Source organism: Pyrus communis, chromosome 1 (genome assembly GCF_963583255.1).
Source record: "Pyrus communis chromosome 1, drPyrComm1.1, whole genome shotgun sequence".
Classification (NCBI taxonomy): Eukaryota; Viridiplantae; Streptophyta; class Magnoliopsida; order Rosales; family Rosaceae; genus Pyrus; species Pyrus communis.
This window is the reverse complement of record NC_084803.1, coordinates 39,549,244-39,568,045: the sequence shown is the minus strand read 5'-3', so window position 1 is coordinate 39,568,045 and position 18,802 is coordinate 39,549,244. Positions and strand designations below refer to the sequence as shown.

Here is an 18,802-nt window from a genome sequence, read left to right as displayed (position 1 = left end):
ATGGAGGAGGAGGGTTATGGTGGTATTGTGCCGCTGGGTTTCTATGAAAATCCGCTACTGGGTTCTAACGGTATGCCGTTGGGTTTTCGGTTTCATCCGACCGATCAGGATTTGATCAGTTTCTTCCTTTATCACAGAGTCCTCCACAGAGAGTCGTTAATGGCGTACTGCAGCAATTTTAAGCTTATCTATGAGTTCGACCTCTTCGGCAAGACTCCACCCTGGGTGGTTTGGGAGAACTTTGGCGGACCGTCCCTTGACGCTCAAGATTTGTTCTTCTTCTGCCAACTCAAGAATAGAAGCGAGGCGCGCATCAAACGCGAAATTGACGCCGGAGGAACGTGGAGCGAATCCAATTCAAAGCCGGTTAGGGATTTTCAGAATGAAAAACCTATTGGGAAAAAGAGGAATTTGCGGTATGAGAAGGAAGGGTGTGAGCACGACGGTGACTGGCTCCTGGAAGAGTACAGTATGCTTCCTAGTGTAGTTGGTGGCACTGATGACTCCGATCACGAAATTGGAAAGGTGGTTCTCTGCCGACTTAAAAAGAATTCTAGGAGTAGAAACAAGAAGAGTTGTTCGAATGCAACCCAATATAATGTGAACGAGGAGCGTGCAAAAAAGAGAGCAAGAAAAGAAGTCAAGGAGAAGCCGGTGAAAAAGAGAGAAAGAAAAGAAGCGAACGAGAAGCCGGCGAAAACAAAGGCAAGAAACGAAGTGGGATCACAAAATACTACTAGTGTGATCGCCCATACCATCGATGAAAGCAATTATAAGATGATTAGTTACGCTACTAATGATGATCAGCAGTGCATAAGCAACATTGACGGTAGTACGATGCCCGCAAATTTTTCTGATCATGATTATGTGCCGATAAGCTTGGTCAGCGAAGGTGGTGAGCAACTTTTGAAAGATGAAGACTTTCTTTTTGAGAACGGCGAAGAAATGTTTTTTGACCTCGACGATTTATTTGCACCATTAGACTTGTGAATCTGCATGGTTGCAAGAGGAGCTGCCCTCGAATTGACGAAACTCAAGTGCCTTTGCCGTTGGATGGGATGAATTGTTGGAACGATTCTTTGTGGTTGGGCAATTGTGTTCAATGATCAGGAGAGGAGAAGCGCAGTTTTGATCACGAGAGATTGTAATTTCTTTCTTAGTTTATATATAAGATATTTCTTTGATTTCTTCTTGTTATTGAGTTAATTCTTGAGCAAATTCGTTATAATGATAAATGTATAGACTGACAAGTTGGTTTTTAACATGAATTGAAAGTATGAAAAAGCACAGAAACTCATTGGCAGTACAATGAAAGAATCCGTGGCTGTAAATATTCAGTCGTAGCCAAGAAAAGATCGATCACATGTTTGTTCGGAAAAGTTTAATCACTCAAGTATAGAACCAGTTCAGATCCAAAGGAAAAATAAGAGCTTGCATAATTATGAAGAGCAAATTGAAATCATTGTATTCCCTACAGCATTCAAAGACGTCCCAGTAACAGGACCACCATATTGTCGCTTGAGACATCGATGTCGTTGCACTAAGAGGCACATCTGTTCCTGCAGCATTCAAAGACATCCAGAAACTTGTACCATGTTGGAAACGAAAAATTGCAAATGTTCCTATTTGAAGTTTCAAATTTACCTAACTCATCCTAGTCTGAACGTCCGATTGTTAATCAAACAATGCAGAACAATCCCGTCATCATCATGACCTACATTGTAGTTGAGTCCATCCGATCCAAAGCATTCCCAATTTAAGACTATTTAAACAACGCTTAAGGTTGTATTTCCATGCATAGCGTGCGACTAGTCCCTCACCCCCTTGCCTGGGGAAACACTCTCACCTGGATTGCCCTTCAAATGTTTATGGCCCTGCCTCAGTTAGGAAAGCTAAGAAATCATATCCATAATCTTTTGGAATTCTAATCCTTTTATTCAAAATAACGAAGAACATGAGATAAAGTACATCATAAGTCCCATCTTGAAAGAAAGCTTGAAAATAAGTAAACGTAAGTGGATGCAGTAGAATTTTCCACAATTATTATGAATACATTGAGATGATTGACATATTATTGGTGAAGGCTGCATCACTGGATCATTCTCTAGTATCTACCCGACTGTAGGTACCGCCGAGACTCTGCCCTTTTGATCACTGAAAACATACACACGGTTGCAACAAAAATTGTCCAATCTAATCAATCCAGGCTTTAAGATGAGAACTGTAACTGATGGGTTGCTCTTCTCGATTATGGCTGCAGCCTCCGACGCAGGCTTTCCAACTAGTTCCGGCCAAACATATTTGAATTCTGAAAATAGTAAAAATTATCGACATTCTAATTTGTAGGTGTGTATTTCATATATATAAAAAAAAAAATTATATAAAATATAGAAGTAGTGGAGATAGAGAAATAAGAAACCTTGACCACAACATGCAGCATTTGTACAGCCTTCGCTGACGCAAGGTGGGTAATGAGGCCAAGAAGCTCCAACCATTTTCTTTTGATTTTGTTGTTGTGTGATGTATATGATCTTCATACATGGTGTGTGTGTGTCTATATATATATGCACAATAATTATTCAAATTAATATTCTCTTTAAATCTGCATTAATTCAGATGAATTGCATTGGTATTTTCTTAGGAAAGGGGTTCTGTATTCTTTGGTAGCTAAATGAATTTGTGTATTTAATACATCGTATTTGTTTATTTGGTGAGCCTTTTTTCGCTGGAAGTGATATTCCCAAGTAGTTCGAGCATGTCGATCCTGGAGGGTGGCAAAGTCCGTATTCAAGTGCCTCTGGAGATTGGTTGGTTGTAATTTAAACACCTTGGCTGTGTGCTTCCTTATGTCATATTCCCCTTCGATTCTGTCAATGTCAAAGACTCCTATATGTTGGGAACTTCAACATTCAGTTTAGAGCACCTCCTCAAGCCAGCTTCTAAACTCCAAGTGGGGAAATGGTTTGAGTTGACTCCCACATCTGCAGTTCCTGGTTCAAAGCCTGTCACCATACGCATTGCTCTCACTTCAACTACTCCGATTCCACTGCCATATGCACTGCACATGGTTCAGACGGTCCGTTCTCAAAGTCTTGCTTTTTTCACTCCCAGGAAGGATACAAAATTTTAAAAGCTGGACATGTTTTGTGGATGAGCATGCAAATGAGGATGCTCCCCTTTATCTTACAAATATGAATGATTCATGGAACTTCGATCTTTATGATCCTTAATCAGGATCCTGAAATTGTGCATTACGGGGAGCCAATGGTAGCAGAAACAAGAACGAATCATCTCCCCGGAAGGGAAGTAATTGGCATTACTCCCTCAGGTGCAACCCATGTGCTAGCTGAGTTTGTTGGAACTGGATGGTCCTTGATGAACAACGACTGGTCTTTCAGCTCCGGGATAGGTTTGATGAAATTCATATACTTTCACTTCCAGGCAAAAAACTAGAGTATGAAACTAAGAACTGCTCGAAGTAGAAATATGAACAGAACTTTATAACAGCTATCGAATTCTCTGCAAAACATCCCTAAGGGAACGCGGTAGCTATGCTCGATTTGAAATCCAGATTCCTCGAGATAATGAATCTTTTTATTTTTAATTATATATACACACACACACACACACATACACATACACAATTCATTAGAAACACATGATTCTAGCTAAGGTTGTTTGATGAACAGATCAAGGAAGGGTGGCTGTTACTGCCAGGGATCACCTTGGCTTTTATACTTGCTGATAAGTTGACAAAGGAGGGTATGGCAGTTTCGGTACCAATGTAGAGAGGCAAAAAGAATCGATGGAGAATGATTTGAAGGAAGATCTAGTTCAGTTCAATGAGAAAGGAAAATAGCCAACCAATTCAGTGACTCGGAGAAATCGGGTCATGGTGTGCTACTGGAGGAGGTGGATGGAAAAGCCAATGGACATGAGGCCCTGGAAAAATACAGCTCAATTGGTGGGTGTGACGGCAGCTATGGTAGTGAAGATAGGCAGATAGTGGCAGTTGTGGATGCAGTGGTAGATGTGGTAGCATGCGTGGTGGTGAAGATACGGAAACCTCCTACACTTGCGTCAGTCTTTAGCAAAAATAATGTTGTTTGTATTTTCACTCTTGAATCTAGTTTCTGTAATGCAATGTACCAGAAAATAACAAGCTTTCAATAAACGATTTTTCTCCAAGACTTTTACTCTTTGTGTTCTGTTTCTTGTACTCCAAGCTTCCGCCATTTTCACATAGCTTCCGTCGAATCGGAACCATTAGCCCCCTACCGGAAGGCACATTGTTAATTCCAGTTTCTTGCTCTCTATGTCAGGTTGCAGTCGGGCTTTTTCAACTTTGATGATCAAGACTGCGCTTCCTGTAACCGAACCGAATGCATTTCCACAGTTTAAAACTTCCTTTTCTAGCATCTGAGTATTGGAATTAAAACGTTGTAACTCAAGTGGTTAAAGGTATTTACTCATGCACGTGAAGTCGTAGATTTGATTCCTCCCACCATCAGTGTCTATCGTCTCTTTGTTTATGTCCCTTAATTCTTCTTTGATTATTTGATCCTAATGCTAAGCAAACAAAGTGTAATAATTTGTGGACACCAATTTTCTCATCCCACGTGGCATGCACCCCTCTTATTTTTAGCAATTGAATTCAACAAATCAAAAGAAAGTCAAGCTTATGGGGCGCGTCGAATCGCTGAAAGGCCTTGGTGGAGTCTCCAATTTTGTAATATGAAGATAGAAAACCAAAACTTTTCCAAATTAACTTCAATAGTCTTGTATCCATGCTGTCCCAACTCCTAACTCGATGTTTGTTAACTAAGCAGCGCATCCACAAACTTCTTTCCCGAACCAAAACTTAGAATGGTGTGCAAAAATTGAAAAGGGATACTCAGAAATCACTAGCCAAAACAAAAGGGAGAATAAAGGGAAAAAATTAAAATCAAAGCCAAATTCTTCATCATTTCATTTCCCTTTCTTATATTCTTCCGTCCCATCTTTGTTGACCAACTTTTGGATGCAGACGCTCACTGAGGATTAGAGGAGACCAACTTACATCACACTTAGTAATGTCCAATCAATGTTAATTTTTTTGTTAGAACAAGTTATATTATCTACACTAAAAGGGTGGGCTAGCCATGTGGCCCGTCAAATGTTAATTTTAGCTTAAGCTAAAATATTGACAGTTATTTTTTCCTAAACTTAACAACCCATGCCTTTTTAACACTTAGTATTATAGTTTAGTGATATTTTTTCACTTGTAAATGAGAGGTTTTATGTTAGATTCTGGCTAGAGGCAAAGTTGAACCACCTTGTTGCTAACCTATTGTGAGGGTAAGCCTAGTCCATCTCTTTTAGTGTAGATAATACCGTTTGTTAAAAAAAAAAAAAAATCCAAGCCTTTTTTTCTTCTCTTGAAGCCCACAAACAATATAATTTTCTAATTTTTGATGTTGATAAAAAATTTAACTCTTTCCTCCTAACTAAATTTAGCTAGTTAGTGTTCCCCAAAGTTAAGATAGCTAGTCATTTAGCTTTGGAGCTTGATTTTTCTGCATTTTTTTGTTAAAGTAGCCAAAAGATCTCATTTAACTAGGATGTTAGAGATGCTCCTTTTTTTTTATAAGGTGATAGCATTAGTGGTTAGATTAGATATTAGATTAGGAAGTTGACAGAATTCAAATCCAACATAATGCAAAGACATAATTCATTTCCACCACTAAGACGAGCATTAGTGATTAGAGATGCTCTTAGTTTGGTGGGTTAAATTTTCAAATTAATAAATTTATGTAGTCAAAACAATCAAATGACCTTATGTTATATCATTTTTATCAAATTTTGGGCTGTGCTATAGACAAATCAAAGCTCCACATATCTCCGCGCTTGTCTTACTCAATGAAATAAGAATATGTAGATAAAAAACTTACACATGTCTTTATTTTATTAAAACGTAATACACTATCAATATACCTATATCATATAAATCATTCATTCTCATATTAAAGAATCTAGTCTCACCTCTAGAATAATAATAATGACGATGAATATAATAATTGTCCACTTGGATAACAAAACAATGGCAGACAAAATCAATAGTGCAAAAACCAGGCTGGAAAAGAGCAACCCAACAGCAATTATTTAAACCCTTTATAATAACGTTAAGTTGCAGTTCCTTTTGATTGCAATTTGCAACGTAAAGGCCCAAAATAAATTATTTACATCCACCACAGTGGCAACAACTTGGCTGGTCACGTGAGTGCTATACTCACACGAGATATACTCATGTGCTTGGAAGAATATCCCCAAAACCGCCACCGTGCAATGCAAATTATAATCGAGCTACAAATATTAAACTTAACAATGTTATTATCCTTAATCCTTGTATTTTGTCACCATTCTTAGACCTGGTTTGGTACTGAGATGATTCTGAAAAAAGCTGCTTTAAAAAAAAGCTGGAAGCTGTTTTTGTGTTTGGTAAACACTCAGCTTCAGCTTTTTTTCATAGTTTTGGATGAAAAAATGCCAAAAACAAGAAGATGCAAAACCCAACTTTGAAAAACCGGTTTTTTTTCTTATCTGTTTTACATAAAAGTTTACCAAACACTCTAATACTGCTTTTTTTTTTTCTTTTCAAAAGCACTTTTACAAAAAAATTTACCAAACACTCTGCTGCTTTATTTCACAGCTGCTTATTCTCACAGCACAGCAAAAGTAGCTTTTTTTCAAAGCACAGCAATACCAAACCAGCCCTTAGTAACCAAATCAGCAACTTGTTTCACTCGAAAGGCTAAATCACACCATTCATGTGTTTTTAAGCTTTTACTACACTACTTCCAATTCAAAGACCAACATTAAAAAAACCAAACACCAATAGTTAACACTAAGACTGCATATAAAATACAATGCAGACAGATTCCACCAAACCCACGCCGCACTCTTATCCAACTTGCCATGATCCACACATTATTGTAGTTAATCCATGAAGTCAGCATTCAAATGAAGGATCGAGATCCACTCTCAATCTGTGTCCGGAGCAAGCGGATCAAGAAATTTGGACAACTCAATTTCAACCATACGCACCTTGTTAGCCTATTCCACTGACCCACTTCACAAAAATCTAAAAACTTCAGACTTATATATCTTTCTCTCTTGAACAGTTCGGATCTCCTCCTCCACGTGCTCCGGACACAGAGATTGGATCTCAATCCTCAACTCAAGACCAAAAAACCGAAAACAGACGAAATAAATACACTAAAAAAATTCCTCGGATACACATGATAACCAGGCTGGACAAGAAGAATCAACAATTACTTCATTTGTATTAAGTTCATACATCATAGCACACATTGCTGCATTTTATTACAATATAAAGTAGACTTGACCTTACATTAAGTTAATATGAACAAACTATCAAGCGATATCTCGTTTGAGGTCAAAAAATATTTTGATGCAGATCCCGCCACATGGTCTACGTATATATGCATCATAATTCGAACTACGACTACTCACTTTAACATCTAAAATATTTCCACCATCTTTTCCTTGTTCTTGTCACCATTCTTTGTACCCAAAGTAGCAGCATGGTGCTCAAAAAGCTCAATAACAACATTCATGTGTTTGTATTCTTCTACTAGCAATTTAAGAGCAATATAGAAAAGAGAGCAAGCACAGAAGTTACACCAAAACTGTAGATTAATTATGAACAGATGCAAAACTCGCTACATTCTGAATGACAGTTATATCGATATACCAATCAACTTTTCAGGTAACGTAAGCGGCTAACATATCAGGAGAAAACGCTGCTACAATCTTTATCGAGGCTCTTGTCATGTTTCTGGGTAACTAAAGCAGCTAAATTTCATGCAAAAGGCTCAATCCCAATCTCTGTATCAAGTATTTTCAGTGTTTCACTACTTTCGATTCAAGAACAACTAAAATCCAAAGAAACCCAAAACTTTGTGCTAAAACAATTCCTCATATACACAAGAAACAATGTTAATTGTCATACCATCCGAACAACAATAAAGGTTTCGGATTTCAAAACCAGAGAAGCATCCACCACAAACCCATACAATTAAATTCTTATTTCTTCTTATTTAAACTATAGAACCATTAGAAAACAAAAGAACAAACACATTATATATGAATTTTATTATTTATATTTGTCACATAGCAGACGCTTGGGGTGCCATGGAAACAACAACCTTACCATCTTGAATTTGATTCAATACACCAGCAGCAGCTTGTCTCCCATCTACGGGCACCGGAGCAACCGTCTGATATGAAGAAACGACACCTCCTGCTGCAGTGTAGTATACCTGCCTCCCGACGGCATCATACCCAACCTGTGCAAACCCTTCACTATAAGCTGCAGCCTGCTGAATTTGTTGTGCCTGCTGAGCTTGTTGTGCTTGCTGTGCTGCCACGGCAGTATTGTACACCTGAGCGTCCCGGTACACCTCTGGTGCCATCCTCTGCGGTACTCCATAGTATGCCTGACCAACTGGACCGGTCGCCGGTCTAGGGGCGGGAGCCTGGTATACACCGGTCGGAGTAGAAATGAAATAAACGGGCTGCTCCGGTCCAGATGGGGCAGTCGTCACCGGATAACCCCCAGTGTTCATGTGCCTCTCTGGCATATACGCAGTTGGAAATGGCACAGGTTGTGGCACTCCCACCGGAGACGACCCTTGCGCCGGTTGAATGTTCTCTGGAAGTTTCTGTGTGTAATAATCGGCGGTGTAACCCCTAGGGTTTCCCATTTCGTCGCTTTTCCGGTGATAGATGGTGGTCGGCTCGTGACCAGCAACGATTTGCATCCTCTCCAACTCCTGGATCTGCCTCTGAATCTCCGCCTGAGACATCACCGCTTCTCCGGTGTGGCGATCCCCAGATCCAACCAGAGTGCTTTTCACAATCAAATCGGGAACCGTCGGCGGAGTGACCGAGTCGGGAAATTTCGCAACCGGTACAGCCGTGTATCCCTTATCGAATCCGAACAGGAAATCGGGGTTTGTCGGCGAGGCCGTGACCGGAGCCGTCGGAGAGGATCCATCGGGCGACCCGATCTGAACCGAATTCAAAGCGTCGACGAACCACTGGCGCTCGGACTTGGTCTCGCTGGAGCCGAAGCTAGCGGAAGTGTTGCTGTCAAGAGGGAAGAGAAAGAGTCGGAGCCTGGCGGGCTTAGCTGAAGCGCGGTACAGCCGGTCGTACTCGACCATCATGTGGTCGAGATCCTCGTCGTTGGTGACGGAGATGAGAGCGTCGAGATCTTCGCCGGGGAGCTGGTACTTGAAACAAACGGCATCGTTAGAGGTGTCGCAGAGGGAGGAGAGCTTGGAGATGAAAGCGGAGAGCTTGATATTGCGATCGACTGTGAGGATTTTGGTGTCACCGCCGACGTAGGTGAGCTGGTGGTCGTGGGGGCGGGGCTGGATTTTGCCGCCGTAGCTGCACATGAACTTGACTTTGTAGGTGGAGGTGGCGGAGAGGGGTTGGTCGTCCCATGAGGGGGTGTCGCAGTCGATTTCGCGGGAGCGAGGGGAGGAGTCGCGGGAGTCCGGGTAGGAGTGGTTGGAGTAGTTCTCCATCGGAAAGTGAGAAAGGAGGGAGAACACGGAGGAGCGAGGAAATCAAATTAGGGTTGGGGATTTGGGAGCCATTGGAAATGGAAAGGGTCAGGGTTTTTGGATTCGGTGGGCGGTGATGAGAAAAAATGGAAAGAATTTTCTTTTCGGGCTTGATTTGGTTGGTTTACGTAGTAGAGATGAGAATTTGTATTTTAATTTTCACAATACAATTCTTGATTAAGACACTGATATTTTTTTAATTTGTAAAAATTGCAAGATCCATTTTGGAGGTGTGTACAAATAAACTTGTAAACATAATTGAGTTTGAATTTGTATTTGAGGATAAGCGAACTTAAGATTTTTTCATTTGTAAGCATAAATAATATCGTTTGTTAAAAAAAATATATATTGAGTTCGAAACAAATTAGTCTTAATTCGTATTCAAATTCATTTATGATTGAATTATTCGGATTGTATTTGAATCATCTTATCTAATTATCCATATCCAATAAACATTATGTTGCTCGAATTGTATGGATTTTAAGACTACAAATAGCGCTCGGCAAATTACATGGGCTCTCTCTTTTCTCAGCCGTTCGACCCCCTTGCAAGAGGTTCTTATCCCCTTTATATAGGCTCTTAGTGGACCTCCAAGCCTTGGGTTTCCCCAATTTGACATTTAATGTGCCACCTATGTAGACTAGCATACTGACACCTTTTCACCTATTGAAAGGATATTCAGCAGTGAATGACAGATGCTCAGTCGAGTTGGCACCCTTTTTCAGAGTGATGCGGTCGAGCAGCTTGCTTGGTCTTATTTATCCAACCCTGCCTCTCTGAGCAACACCCAACCACTTTTGTGTCCCATCATAGGCCTCTGATTTTGATTGGGAGTTGCCCACAGGCCTGATTGACATCTGAGTAGACTTACTCTTGAAGCATTGTGCTATAAAGTTATTAGGTTTGCCACTTTCCTTTGCTGGTTGAAAAGCACTTTACATAATCTAGTTGGGCTGAGCTAGTCAATGGTCGCTTTTTAGCGCACGAAAGTATTATCTTCTAAATCTCTTGGACCTTGGACTTTGACTTTACCTTGGGCTTTTCATGGCTTCTTACCCGCCCTGCACCATTTTGTGGGCCTAAAAGTTTCCAATATTAACAAAGCTCAAGAAGAGAAGGGATTATTGAAATCAATTTCTTTTGACAATTAACCGCCCAAAATGAGGCTTTTTTTTTTTCTTAACAAACGATATTATCTACGCTAAGTGATGGGAGAGTGGGCTAAGCCTCACAATGGGCCAGTAATAATAAGGTTCAAATTCCTAAAATGGAGAATTTTTGTCGAACGTAGTGTGTACCACGTGTGCTCCATCATCGGGGCATTCTTTTAATTTCAAGATTCATAGGTGACTTGAGGAAAAAGTCACACTGCTAAAATTTGTGAGCACAAAAAAATGTGTGGAGGAAACAAAAAAATTCTAGCATTGAACTCTCTAGAATTCTACAAAAAGGCTATCATTTAACTCGTTTCTTTTCCATAAAAGTATATCATTATAAGTTCAACTCTTTTCTTTTCCACGCCACTTAGTACTACGGTATAATAATATTCATATTCACTTGTAAGTAAGAGGTCTTATGTTTGATTCTTGCCACAAGCAAATTTGAACCAAATTATTTTTAGCCCATTATGAAGCTCAATCCACTTACCCATCCTTTAGTGTAGATAATATTGTTTGTTCAAAAAAGAAAAAAAAACTCTTTTGTTTTCCACAAAAGTTTATCATTAAAGTTTATGGTATTTTATAGAGTTTAGTAGGGAAAAATTAGGTTTTCATCCCTCAGTTTTCTATTTTATTGATTGGAACCTTATTCATTTTCCATTTTTTATTAAGGTGCATTGACTTTTATCCACACAATTATTCCAATAATAAAAGATTTACATGTCAGGATATTTTATATTTTACATTTCATGTATATCCATTTATTGTTAGAACATTTGATATATTTGTATTTATGGCTAAATTGTGTACATATTGTGACATCCCACATCGCCTAGGGGAGTGATCCTTATATGTATATTCCCATATCTACCTAGCACGAGGCCTTTTGGGAGCTCACTGGCTTCGGGTTCCATGGGAAGTTCTTGTGTGAGTTCCTAGAAACAAAACCGTGAGGGTGTGCTGGGGGCCCAAAGTGGACAATATCGTGCTACGGTGGAGTTGGACCCGGGAAGTGGTCTCATCTGGGCCGGGATGTAACAATTGGTATCAGAGCCTAACCCTGGCCGTGGTGTGCCAACGAGGACGTCGGGCCCCTAAGGGGGGGGTGAATTGTAACATCCCACATCGCCCAGGGGAGTGATCCTTATATGTATATTCTCATCCTTACCTAGCACGAGGTTTTTTGGGAGCTCACTGTCTTCGGGTTCCATGAGAACTCCGAAGTTAAGTGAGTAGCGCTCGAGAGCAATCCCATGATGGGTGACCCACTGGGAAGTTGCTCGTGAGTTCCCAAAAACAAAACCGTGAGGGAATGGTAAGCCCAAAACGGACAATATCGTGCTATGGTGGTGGAGCGGGCCCGGGAAGTGATCCGCCCCGGGTCGGGATGTGATAATTCGTCGGGCACACTCACGACCAAGGTTAGGCTCTGATACCAAATTGTCACATCCCGGCCTGGGGCGGATCACTTCCCGGACCCGCTCCACCACCGTAGCACGATATTGTCCGCTTTGGGCTTAACATTCCCTCATGGTTTTGTTTTTGGGAACTCACAAGCAACTTTCCAGTAGGTCACCCATCATGGGATTGCTCTAGCCCCCTTCTCGCTTAACTTCGGAGTTCCCATGGAACCCGAAGCCAGGGATCCCTACCTAGCACGAGGCTTTTTGGGAGCTCACTGGCTTCGGGTTCCGTAGGAACTCCTAAGTTAAGCGAGAAGGGGGCTAGAGCAATCCCATGATGGGTGATCCACTGGGAAGTTGCTCGTGAGTTCCCAAAAACAAAACCGTGAGGGAATGGTAAGCCCAAAGCGGACAATATCGTGCTACGGTGGTGGAGCGGGCCCGGGAAGTGGTCCCTCCCGGGCTGGGATGTGACACATATATTTTTGTTTTTAATTGTACCCATTTTAATTTGTAACAATTTTTTAATCTATACCAATTTCGTTTTTAATTTTAACTTGTACCCACATATTTAATTTCTTTTGTGCCCATATTTTAAACTTTTATTTGTACTCATACATAATTTTTTTTTGTACCAATAATTTATAATGTCACATCTCGACCCGGGACGGATCACTTCCGGGGCCCGCTTCACCACCGTAGCACGATATTGTCCGCTTTGGGCTTACCATTCCCTCATGGTTTTGTTTTTGGGAACTCACGAGCAACTTCCCAGTGGGTCATCCATCATGGGATTGCTCTAGCCCCCTTCTCGCTTAACTTCGGAGTTCCTGCGGAATCCAAAGCCAGTGAGCTCCCAAAAGGCCTCGTGCTAGGTAGGGATGAGAATATACATATAAGTATCACTCCCATAGGCGATGTGAGATGTCACAATCCACCCCCCTTAGGGGCCCGACGTCTTCGTCGGCACACATGTGACCAGGGTAAGGCTCTGATACCAAATTGTCACATCCCGATCCGGGGCGGATCACTTCCCGGGCCCGCTCCACCACCGTAGCACGATATTGTCCGCTTTGGGCTTACCATTCCCTCACGGTTTTGTTTTTGGGAACTCACGAGCAACTTCCCAGTGGGTCACCCATCATGGGATTGCTCTAGCCCCCTTCTCGCTTAACTTCGGAGTTCCTACGGAACCCGAAGCCAGTGAGCTCCCAAAAGGCCTCGTGCTAGGTAGGGATGGGAATATACATATAAGGATCACTCCCATGGGCGATATGGGATGTCACATATAATGTATCCATTGGTCCCATTCATATATCTATATTGTACCCATCTTTCATAAAATAATGAATCACTTTTTTATGTAAAATATATCATTTTTTTAATGTAAAATCTGTTCACTTATTTTATTGATTAAATACGTATATTTTGTAATAAAAATTTACCCTTTTTTTAATTTAAAGCGTACCCTTTTTAATTTAAAACGTACCATATTTAAAAATAAAAATATATATTTTATTTTAAACTATAAAAAAATGACACACCCTGATCCAGAATGTTCACTTGAACTTTGAATCGAGCTGTGTTGGCTGATACCTGAAAAGTGACGAAGTCATAAAGCGTAGTAATGTGGAAAATGTGAATAAATTTAAACCTAAAAGTACCTAAATATAAGAGTGTGCTAGGGAGAGGGAATGAACTCATTTTACACGTGATGTCAGAGCATAAGTAATGTACAATAGAGTAGGATGAGAATTATATCATCGAAGGTAATCTCCAATACCAAGAATTGCCAAGAATCCTCATCGACACAAAAGCTTAGCCACTAGAACCTGGAGGGGCAAAAAACAAGGGTGAGTGAGCCTGAAAATAAAGTTTTAATAAAACCTTTCTAAAAACATTATAACTCATCGCCGTAAAACAAGTATAGTTTTCAAAATATACATACTATGTATAATAAGAAAATACTTACCGTAACTTGCAAAATCTCAAGAATTCAATATGGCACAATAATTTGTAAATAAGAGCATGACGTTAGTAATCGTATAATCTCGCATAAGCAAACATATCATATCGAGTGCTCATCGACACATGCTGACATACGAGTTCATACAGAGGTATTCTGACATGAATAAGACTGGTTGTAACAATGATATATGTTCTAGTACTACAATCACATAAAGATTGGTGCTATGCGCAACACGTACGAGTCCTAATTGCCTATAGCAATCTAGGACAGGATCGACACCTGCAATGGATCCAAAGTGAGCATACGGTGTGATGTGCACATACACGTGAAAGATTGGCCCTGGCCCGGGCGAGTACCAACACCAATGTAGCAAACGATGAGCAGATAACTTAAATATAGTCATGCCTTAGTGATTTGATAATTCACATTGTCGTACTAGTAATAAATGAAATATTAATCATGGTCATAATCAAAACCCTATAAAAGTACGCATACATGTGCATCCTGTAGGATTTATGATAATTTCGTAATTTTCCGTTATTTCACTAATTTTTATAAATGTTAGTCTAATCTAGGCATACGTAGAAAATTCTTTTTCAAATGTATAATTGGAAACTAACAGTCAAATATATATACTATATTAAAGAAAATACCCACTCACAGATATTTGTGAGGTCGCAGCCCTTCTGTGACATCCCACATCGCCCAGGGGAGTGATCCTTAAATGTATATTCCCATCCCTACCTAGCACGAGGCCTTTTGAGAGCTCACTGGCTTCGGGTTCCATGGGAACTCCGAAGTTAAGCGAGTAGCGCACGAGAACACTCCCAAGATGGGTGACCCATTGGGAAGTTCTTATGTGAGTTCCCAGAAACAAAACCGTGAGGACGTGGTCGGGGCCCAAAGCGGACACTATCGTGCTACGGTGGTAGAGCGGGCCCAGGAAATGGTCCCCCCGGGCCGGGATGTGACACCTTCGAACTAAGAAATCTGGAGTCACAGATAATAATCGCACCTAAGCATAATATTAGGATCCATTAGTAAAACTCTACTAAGACAATTAAAATTGAGAAAACAGAGTGCGGATTCGGAACCAGAGTGTTGAAATACACTAAGAAGGGTCCTTAACAAATTTTATAAAAAGTCAACAGTCAATTAAGACGCTTCGGTGGTCAACTGCGTTAAAACTTTATAATCTCACTAAATAGATGTCAAAAACGGACTCGGGACGTCGAAACTAGCCTAGGAGAGTTTCCGAGAAAATTTCGAAAAAGTCAACACAGGAAATATTCCCTAGAATATTCCAAGAATATTGTTCAATATTTCAGGCCCAATTTGGAATTAGGCTAGGCCGGATTAGTGGCGCAAAGGTTTGGGCTGGGTTTCGGCTTAGGCCACCCTCCCCTTTTTTTTCTTTTGAACCGGATCGGGTTGACCCGCCAGACTGAGCGAAGAAGGACACCGGTCTTTGGCCGGGAAACTTCCCGAGCTCTGTTCGAGCTCGAAACTTAATTAAAACTAGCAATCTAATATACCAATTTGAAGCTCTAAAGGAGAGGAAGAGAAATATACCAACATACGGTCCTGACGTGGCTAGAACGGGCCGAAAAACGGCTCGAAGCCGCCGGATCTCTCGCTGGAATCTGGGAAAACAAAGAACAAACCCAAGTAGGCTTAAAACTCTTGGTTTTTTACTCGAAAACAACCTAATTCAAACATAAAATATTACTAGCAATTAAAACAACCCTATTCACTGGAAGCTCACCCCGTCATTGTCGAGGCCAAACTTGTCGGAGAAGTCGACGGATGGTCTCAGCTCAGTTCTATTCGCTGTGAGTACATAGAGGAAGTTGAAGCCGACATGAGGAGGAGTGAAGAACACGTCGCCGTCGTCGGAGCTGGTGAGGGTGATGGTAGTTGTGGTGGTGGATGCTCGGATGGGGGGGACAAAATGAAAGTGACAAAAAGAAATGGGCGGAAAAGACAGCCGAGAGAAAGATGGTAACGAGAGAGTGTTCGAGAGAGTCTTCCGAGGGAGAAAAGGAACATGTGGAAGAGGGTGAGTGGTGGATGTGGGTCCCACTCATAAAAATCTGAAAGGAAAAATAATAAAATAACTTAGGCCAATTATTTAGGATTATGAAATGACTAAAATGTCATTTGACTTCGTAATTTCGTAAATTCGTCATCCTAACTCCAAATTAGATTCTGCTTGCGTCTACGCATTCGTACTATCGAGTACTTCGAGAATACAGTAGAAGAATGAGTCATACATCTCTCTCTCAACAATAGTCAACGGAAGTCAAAATCCTTGTCTTTAGGGCATTTTTGTCAATTCACACTTTTCAAATTTATAAAATCATAGAACTACGGATGGGTTGTCACAAAAAATGGAAGCTTTATATATAGAATAATTTTTATTATATTTCAAGGAACTCCACTAGTTTTTAAACATGTCAAGGAGAGACAATAGTATAAAAATAATTAAAGTCTTGCCTAAAAACATGAAAACAATGTTTTAAAATACTAACCATACCCCTAAGATTTTAGGCTTTTAATAGAACCTTGCCTTCAGAACTCCAACAAAATTAATATGTGCAATAAACTTAACCAATCCTCGACTATTGATGCAGAACAAGTTTTGAAACTTTATGCAGTATAAGTTTAGTTCATTTATTACTATAATCAGTTCAATTAGTCTTGAACCATTTTTGCAGAATCAGTTCAACTCATCCTCGACCATTTTTGCAGAATCAATTCAATCTATCTTTAACCATTTTTGCAAAATTAGTTCAACGCATCATCGATCATTTGCAAAATCAGTTCAACCCATCTTCGACCATTTTTGTAGAATCAGTTCAACCCGTCCTCGACCATTTTTGCAAAATCAGTTCAACCCGTCCTCGACCATTTTTGCAAAATCAGTTCAACCCGTCTTTGACCATTGTTGCAAAATCAGTTCAAACTGTCTTTGATCATTTTTGTAGAATCAATTTCAAATACATGTAAAACCAGTTCTGTATACTTTTTTACTTTAAAAAAAAAATATGCAACTTAATTGACTTTAATACTTTAAAAAAAAATATGCAACTTTCTTACTCATGCAAGGGAGGTGAAGGTTGCGGAAGAATCAAGAGCATCATAGAGCACGAAATTGAATAAGTTATATATATATTTTTAATAGAATCAACTTGTATAGTTTTAGAAGAATTAGTAAATGGGGAAGCTTAATTTGTGTTGAGTTGGGTTAGATTGATCCTTACTCGGTACTTGTAAGTTCCAAAGAATTTACTTTTTTATCAATCAAATTAATTTCAAAGTTTAGTAACATCCTCCTTCAAATTAAATTAGTCATTGTGTATTAATTTAATTTCTCTTGTGCAGGCTCGATCATGTGTTCTATCCTTTGAAAGTTGATTGAGCTATGTCTAAATGTATAAGGATATAAGATTGATGCTTGTTTTGTAATTTGGTCTTTTGTTCACTTGGATCAATTTTCCTTATCCTTTTAAAAAGCTAGAGGGCATATTTGATGTACCTGAAACAAATAAATTTGAATTGGGTTTTCTAAAGTCTCATTCCTAAGTGTAAATATAATTGTTTTAGCTTTTGTACTAGTCAACCTCACCTAATGATGGGACGCTCTCTCTTGCGGCAAAAAGGTGTAGATGCCCAACCTTTACATACTGCATCATCTCTTTGAAGTTTGAACCTCGAGAAACAAGGCGCCTAGGTGGCACGAACAACTTCAACGCTAGAGAGAGAAGTGTGAAAAGATACCAAAAATAAAAAGTATTTTCGTAAGTTAAACTCCAGAGAAAAAAAAGCAAATGATGTCATCTTTCACATTTATTATTTTTTGTTTCTCCTTGAAATGTTAAAAAAGTGTTATCTCAATATAAAATTAAGTATTAAAAGTATATTCTATGTGCAATTTTTCCTAAAAAAATCTAATCAGATTTCACACAACTTAAAATTGATCGAAAAATTAAAAGTCCCTTTGGTATTAATCTTTGCATGCTTTTAGAGAGGAATTATTAATTTTTGTTATTAATTTTTTTAACTAATACTGAAATTTAATATTTTGTTCCTCAAGTAAAGTATTCAAAATAATATGATTCAATCTAAGATTTTGATCAACCAAGTAATGGAACCATAGTCTCCCTTATAATAGTATGTAAAAATCTATCATATTCGTGAAAGTCAATCACTTTAAAAATTGAAAACAAAAGTCCATATAAAACTCAAACAAAAGTCAATACAAATCTCAATACACTACGCCCCTAGTTTGGTTGGGATTTGTTGGGCAAGGAATAATAGAAGGTAAAAACTTAATTTGATATGTGATGAGTAGTTCTAGAAGAGTGGTTAGATAAAAACAGAAATATTAAAGCACTAACTTTTCTTGAGCATCAAAAGATTGTTCAGTAGGAAGGAATAAAATTTGGGTATAGATACAAGCTAAAAAAAAAAACTTTTTTTATCAACTACGTAGAGATTAGGATCGGAATATTTGAAAACGACATAGAGATTTTAGCTTGAAAACTACGTAGAGATTTTTTTTGAGCATCAAAAGTTGTCTTCGTTTGATTTAGCAACTATGTAGAGATTAGGATCAGAATATTTGAAAACTAC

General features: G+C 39.4%; 2 protein-coding genes across 2 annotated transcripts; one reads left to right on the top strand and one right to left on the bottom strand.

Moving 5' to 3' along the window:
- LOC137727583 (NAC domain-containing protein 71-like) lies at positions 1-990 on the top strand. The gene has a single exon (XM_068466425.1). The coding sequence runs from the start codon at positions 1-3 to the stop codon at positions 988-990; it is 990 nt and encodes a 329-aa protein (XP_068322526.1).
- Positions 991-8,168: 7,178 nt separating this feature from the next.
- LOC137727573 (uncharacterized) lies at positions 8,169-9,596 on the bottom strand. Its single transcript, XM_068466416.1, has one exon. It carries the CDS (start codon positions 9,594-9,596, stop codon positions 8,169-8,171), a length of 1,428 nt encoding a protein of 475 aa, XP_068322517.1.
- Positions 9,597-18,802: the final 9,206 nt, after the last annotated feature.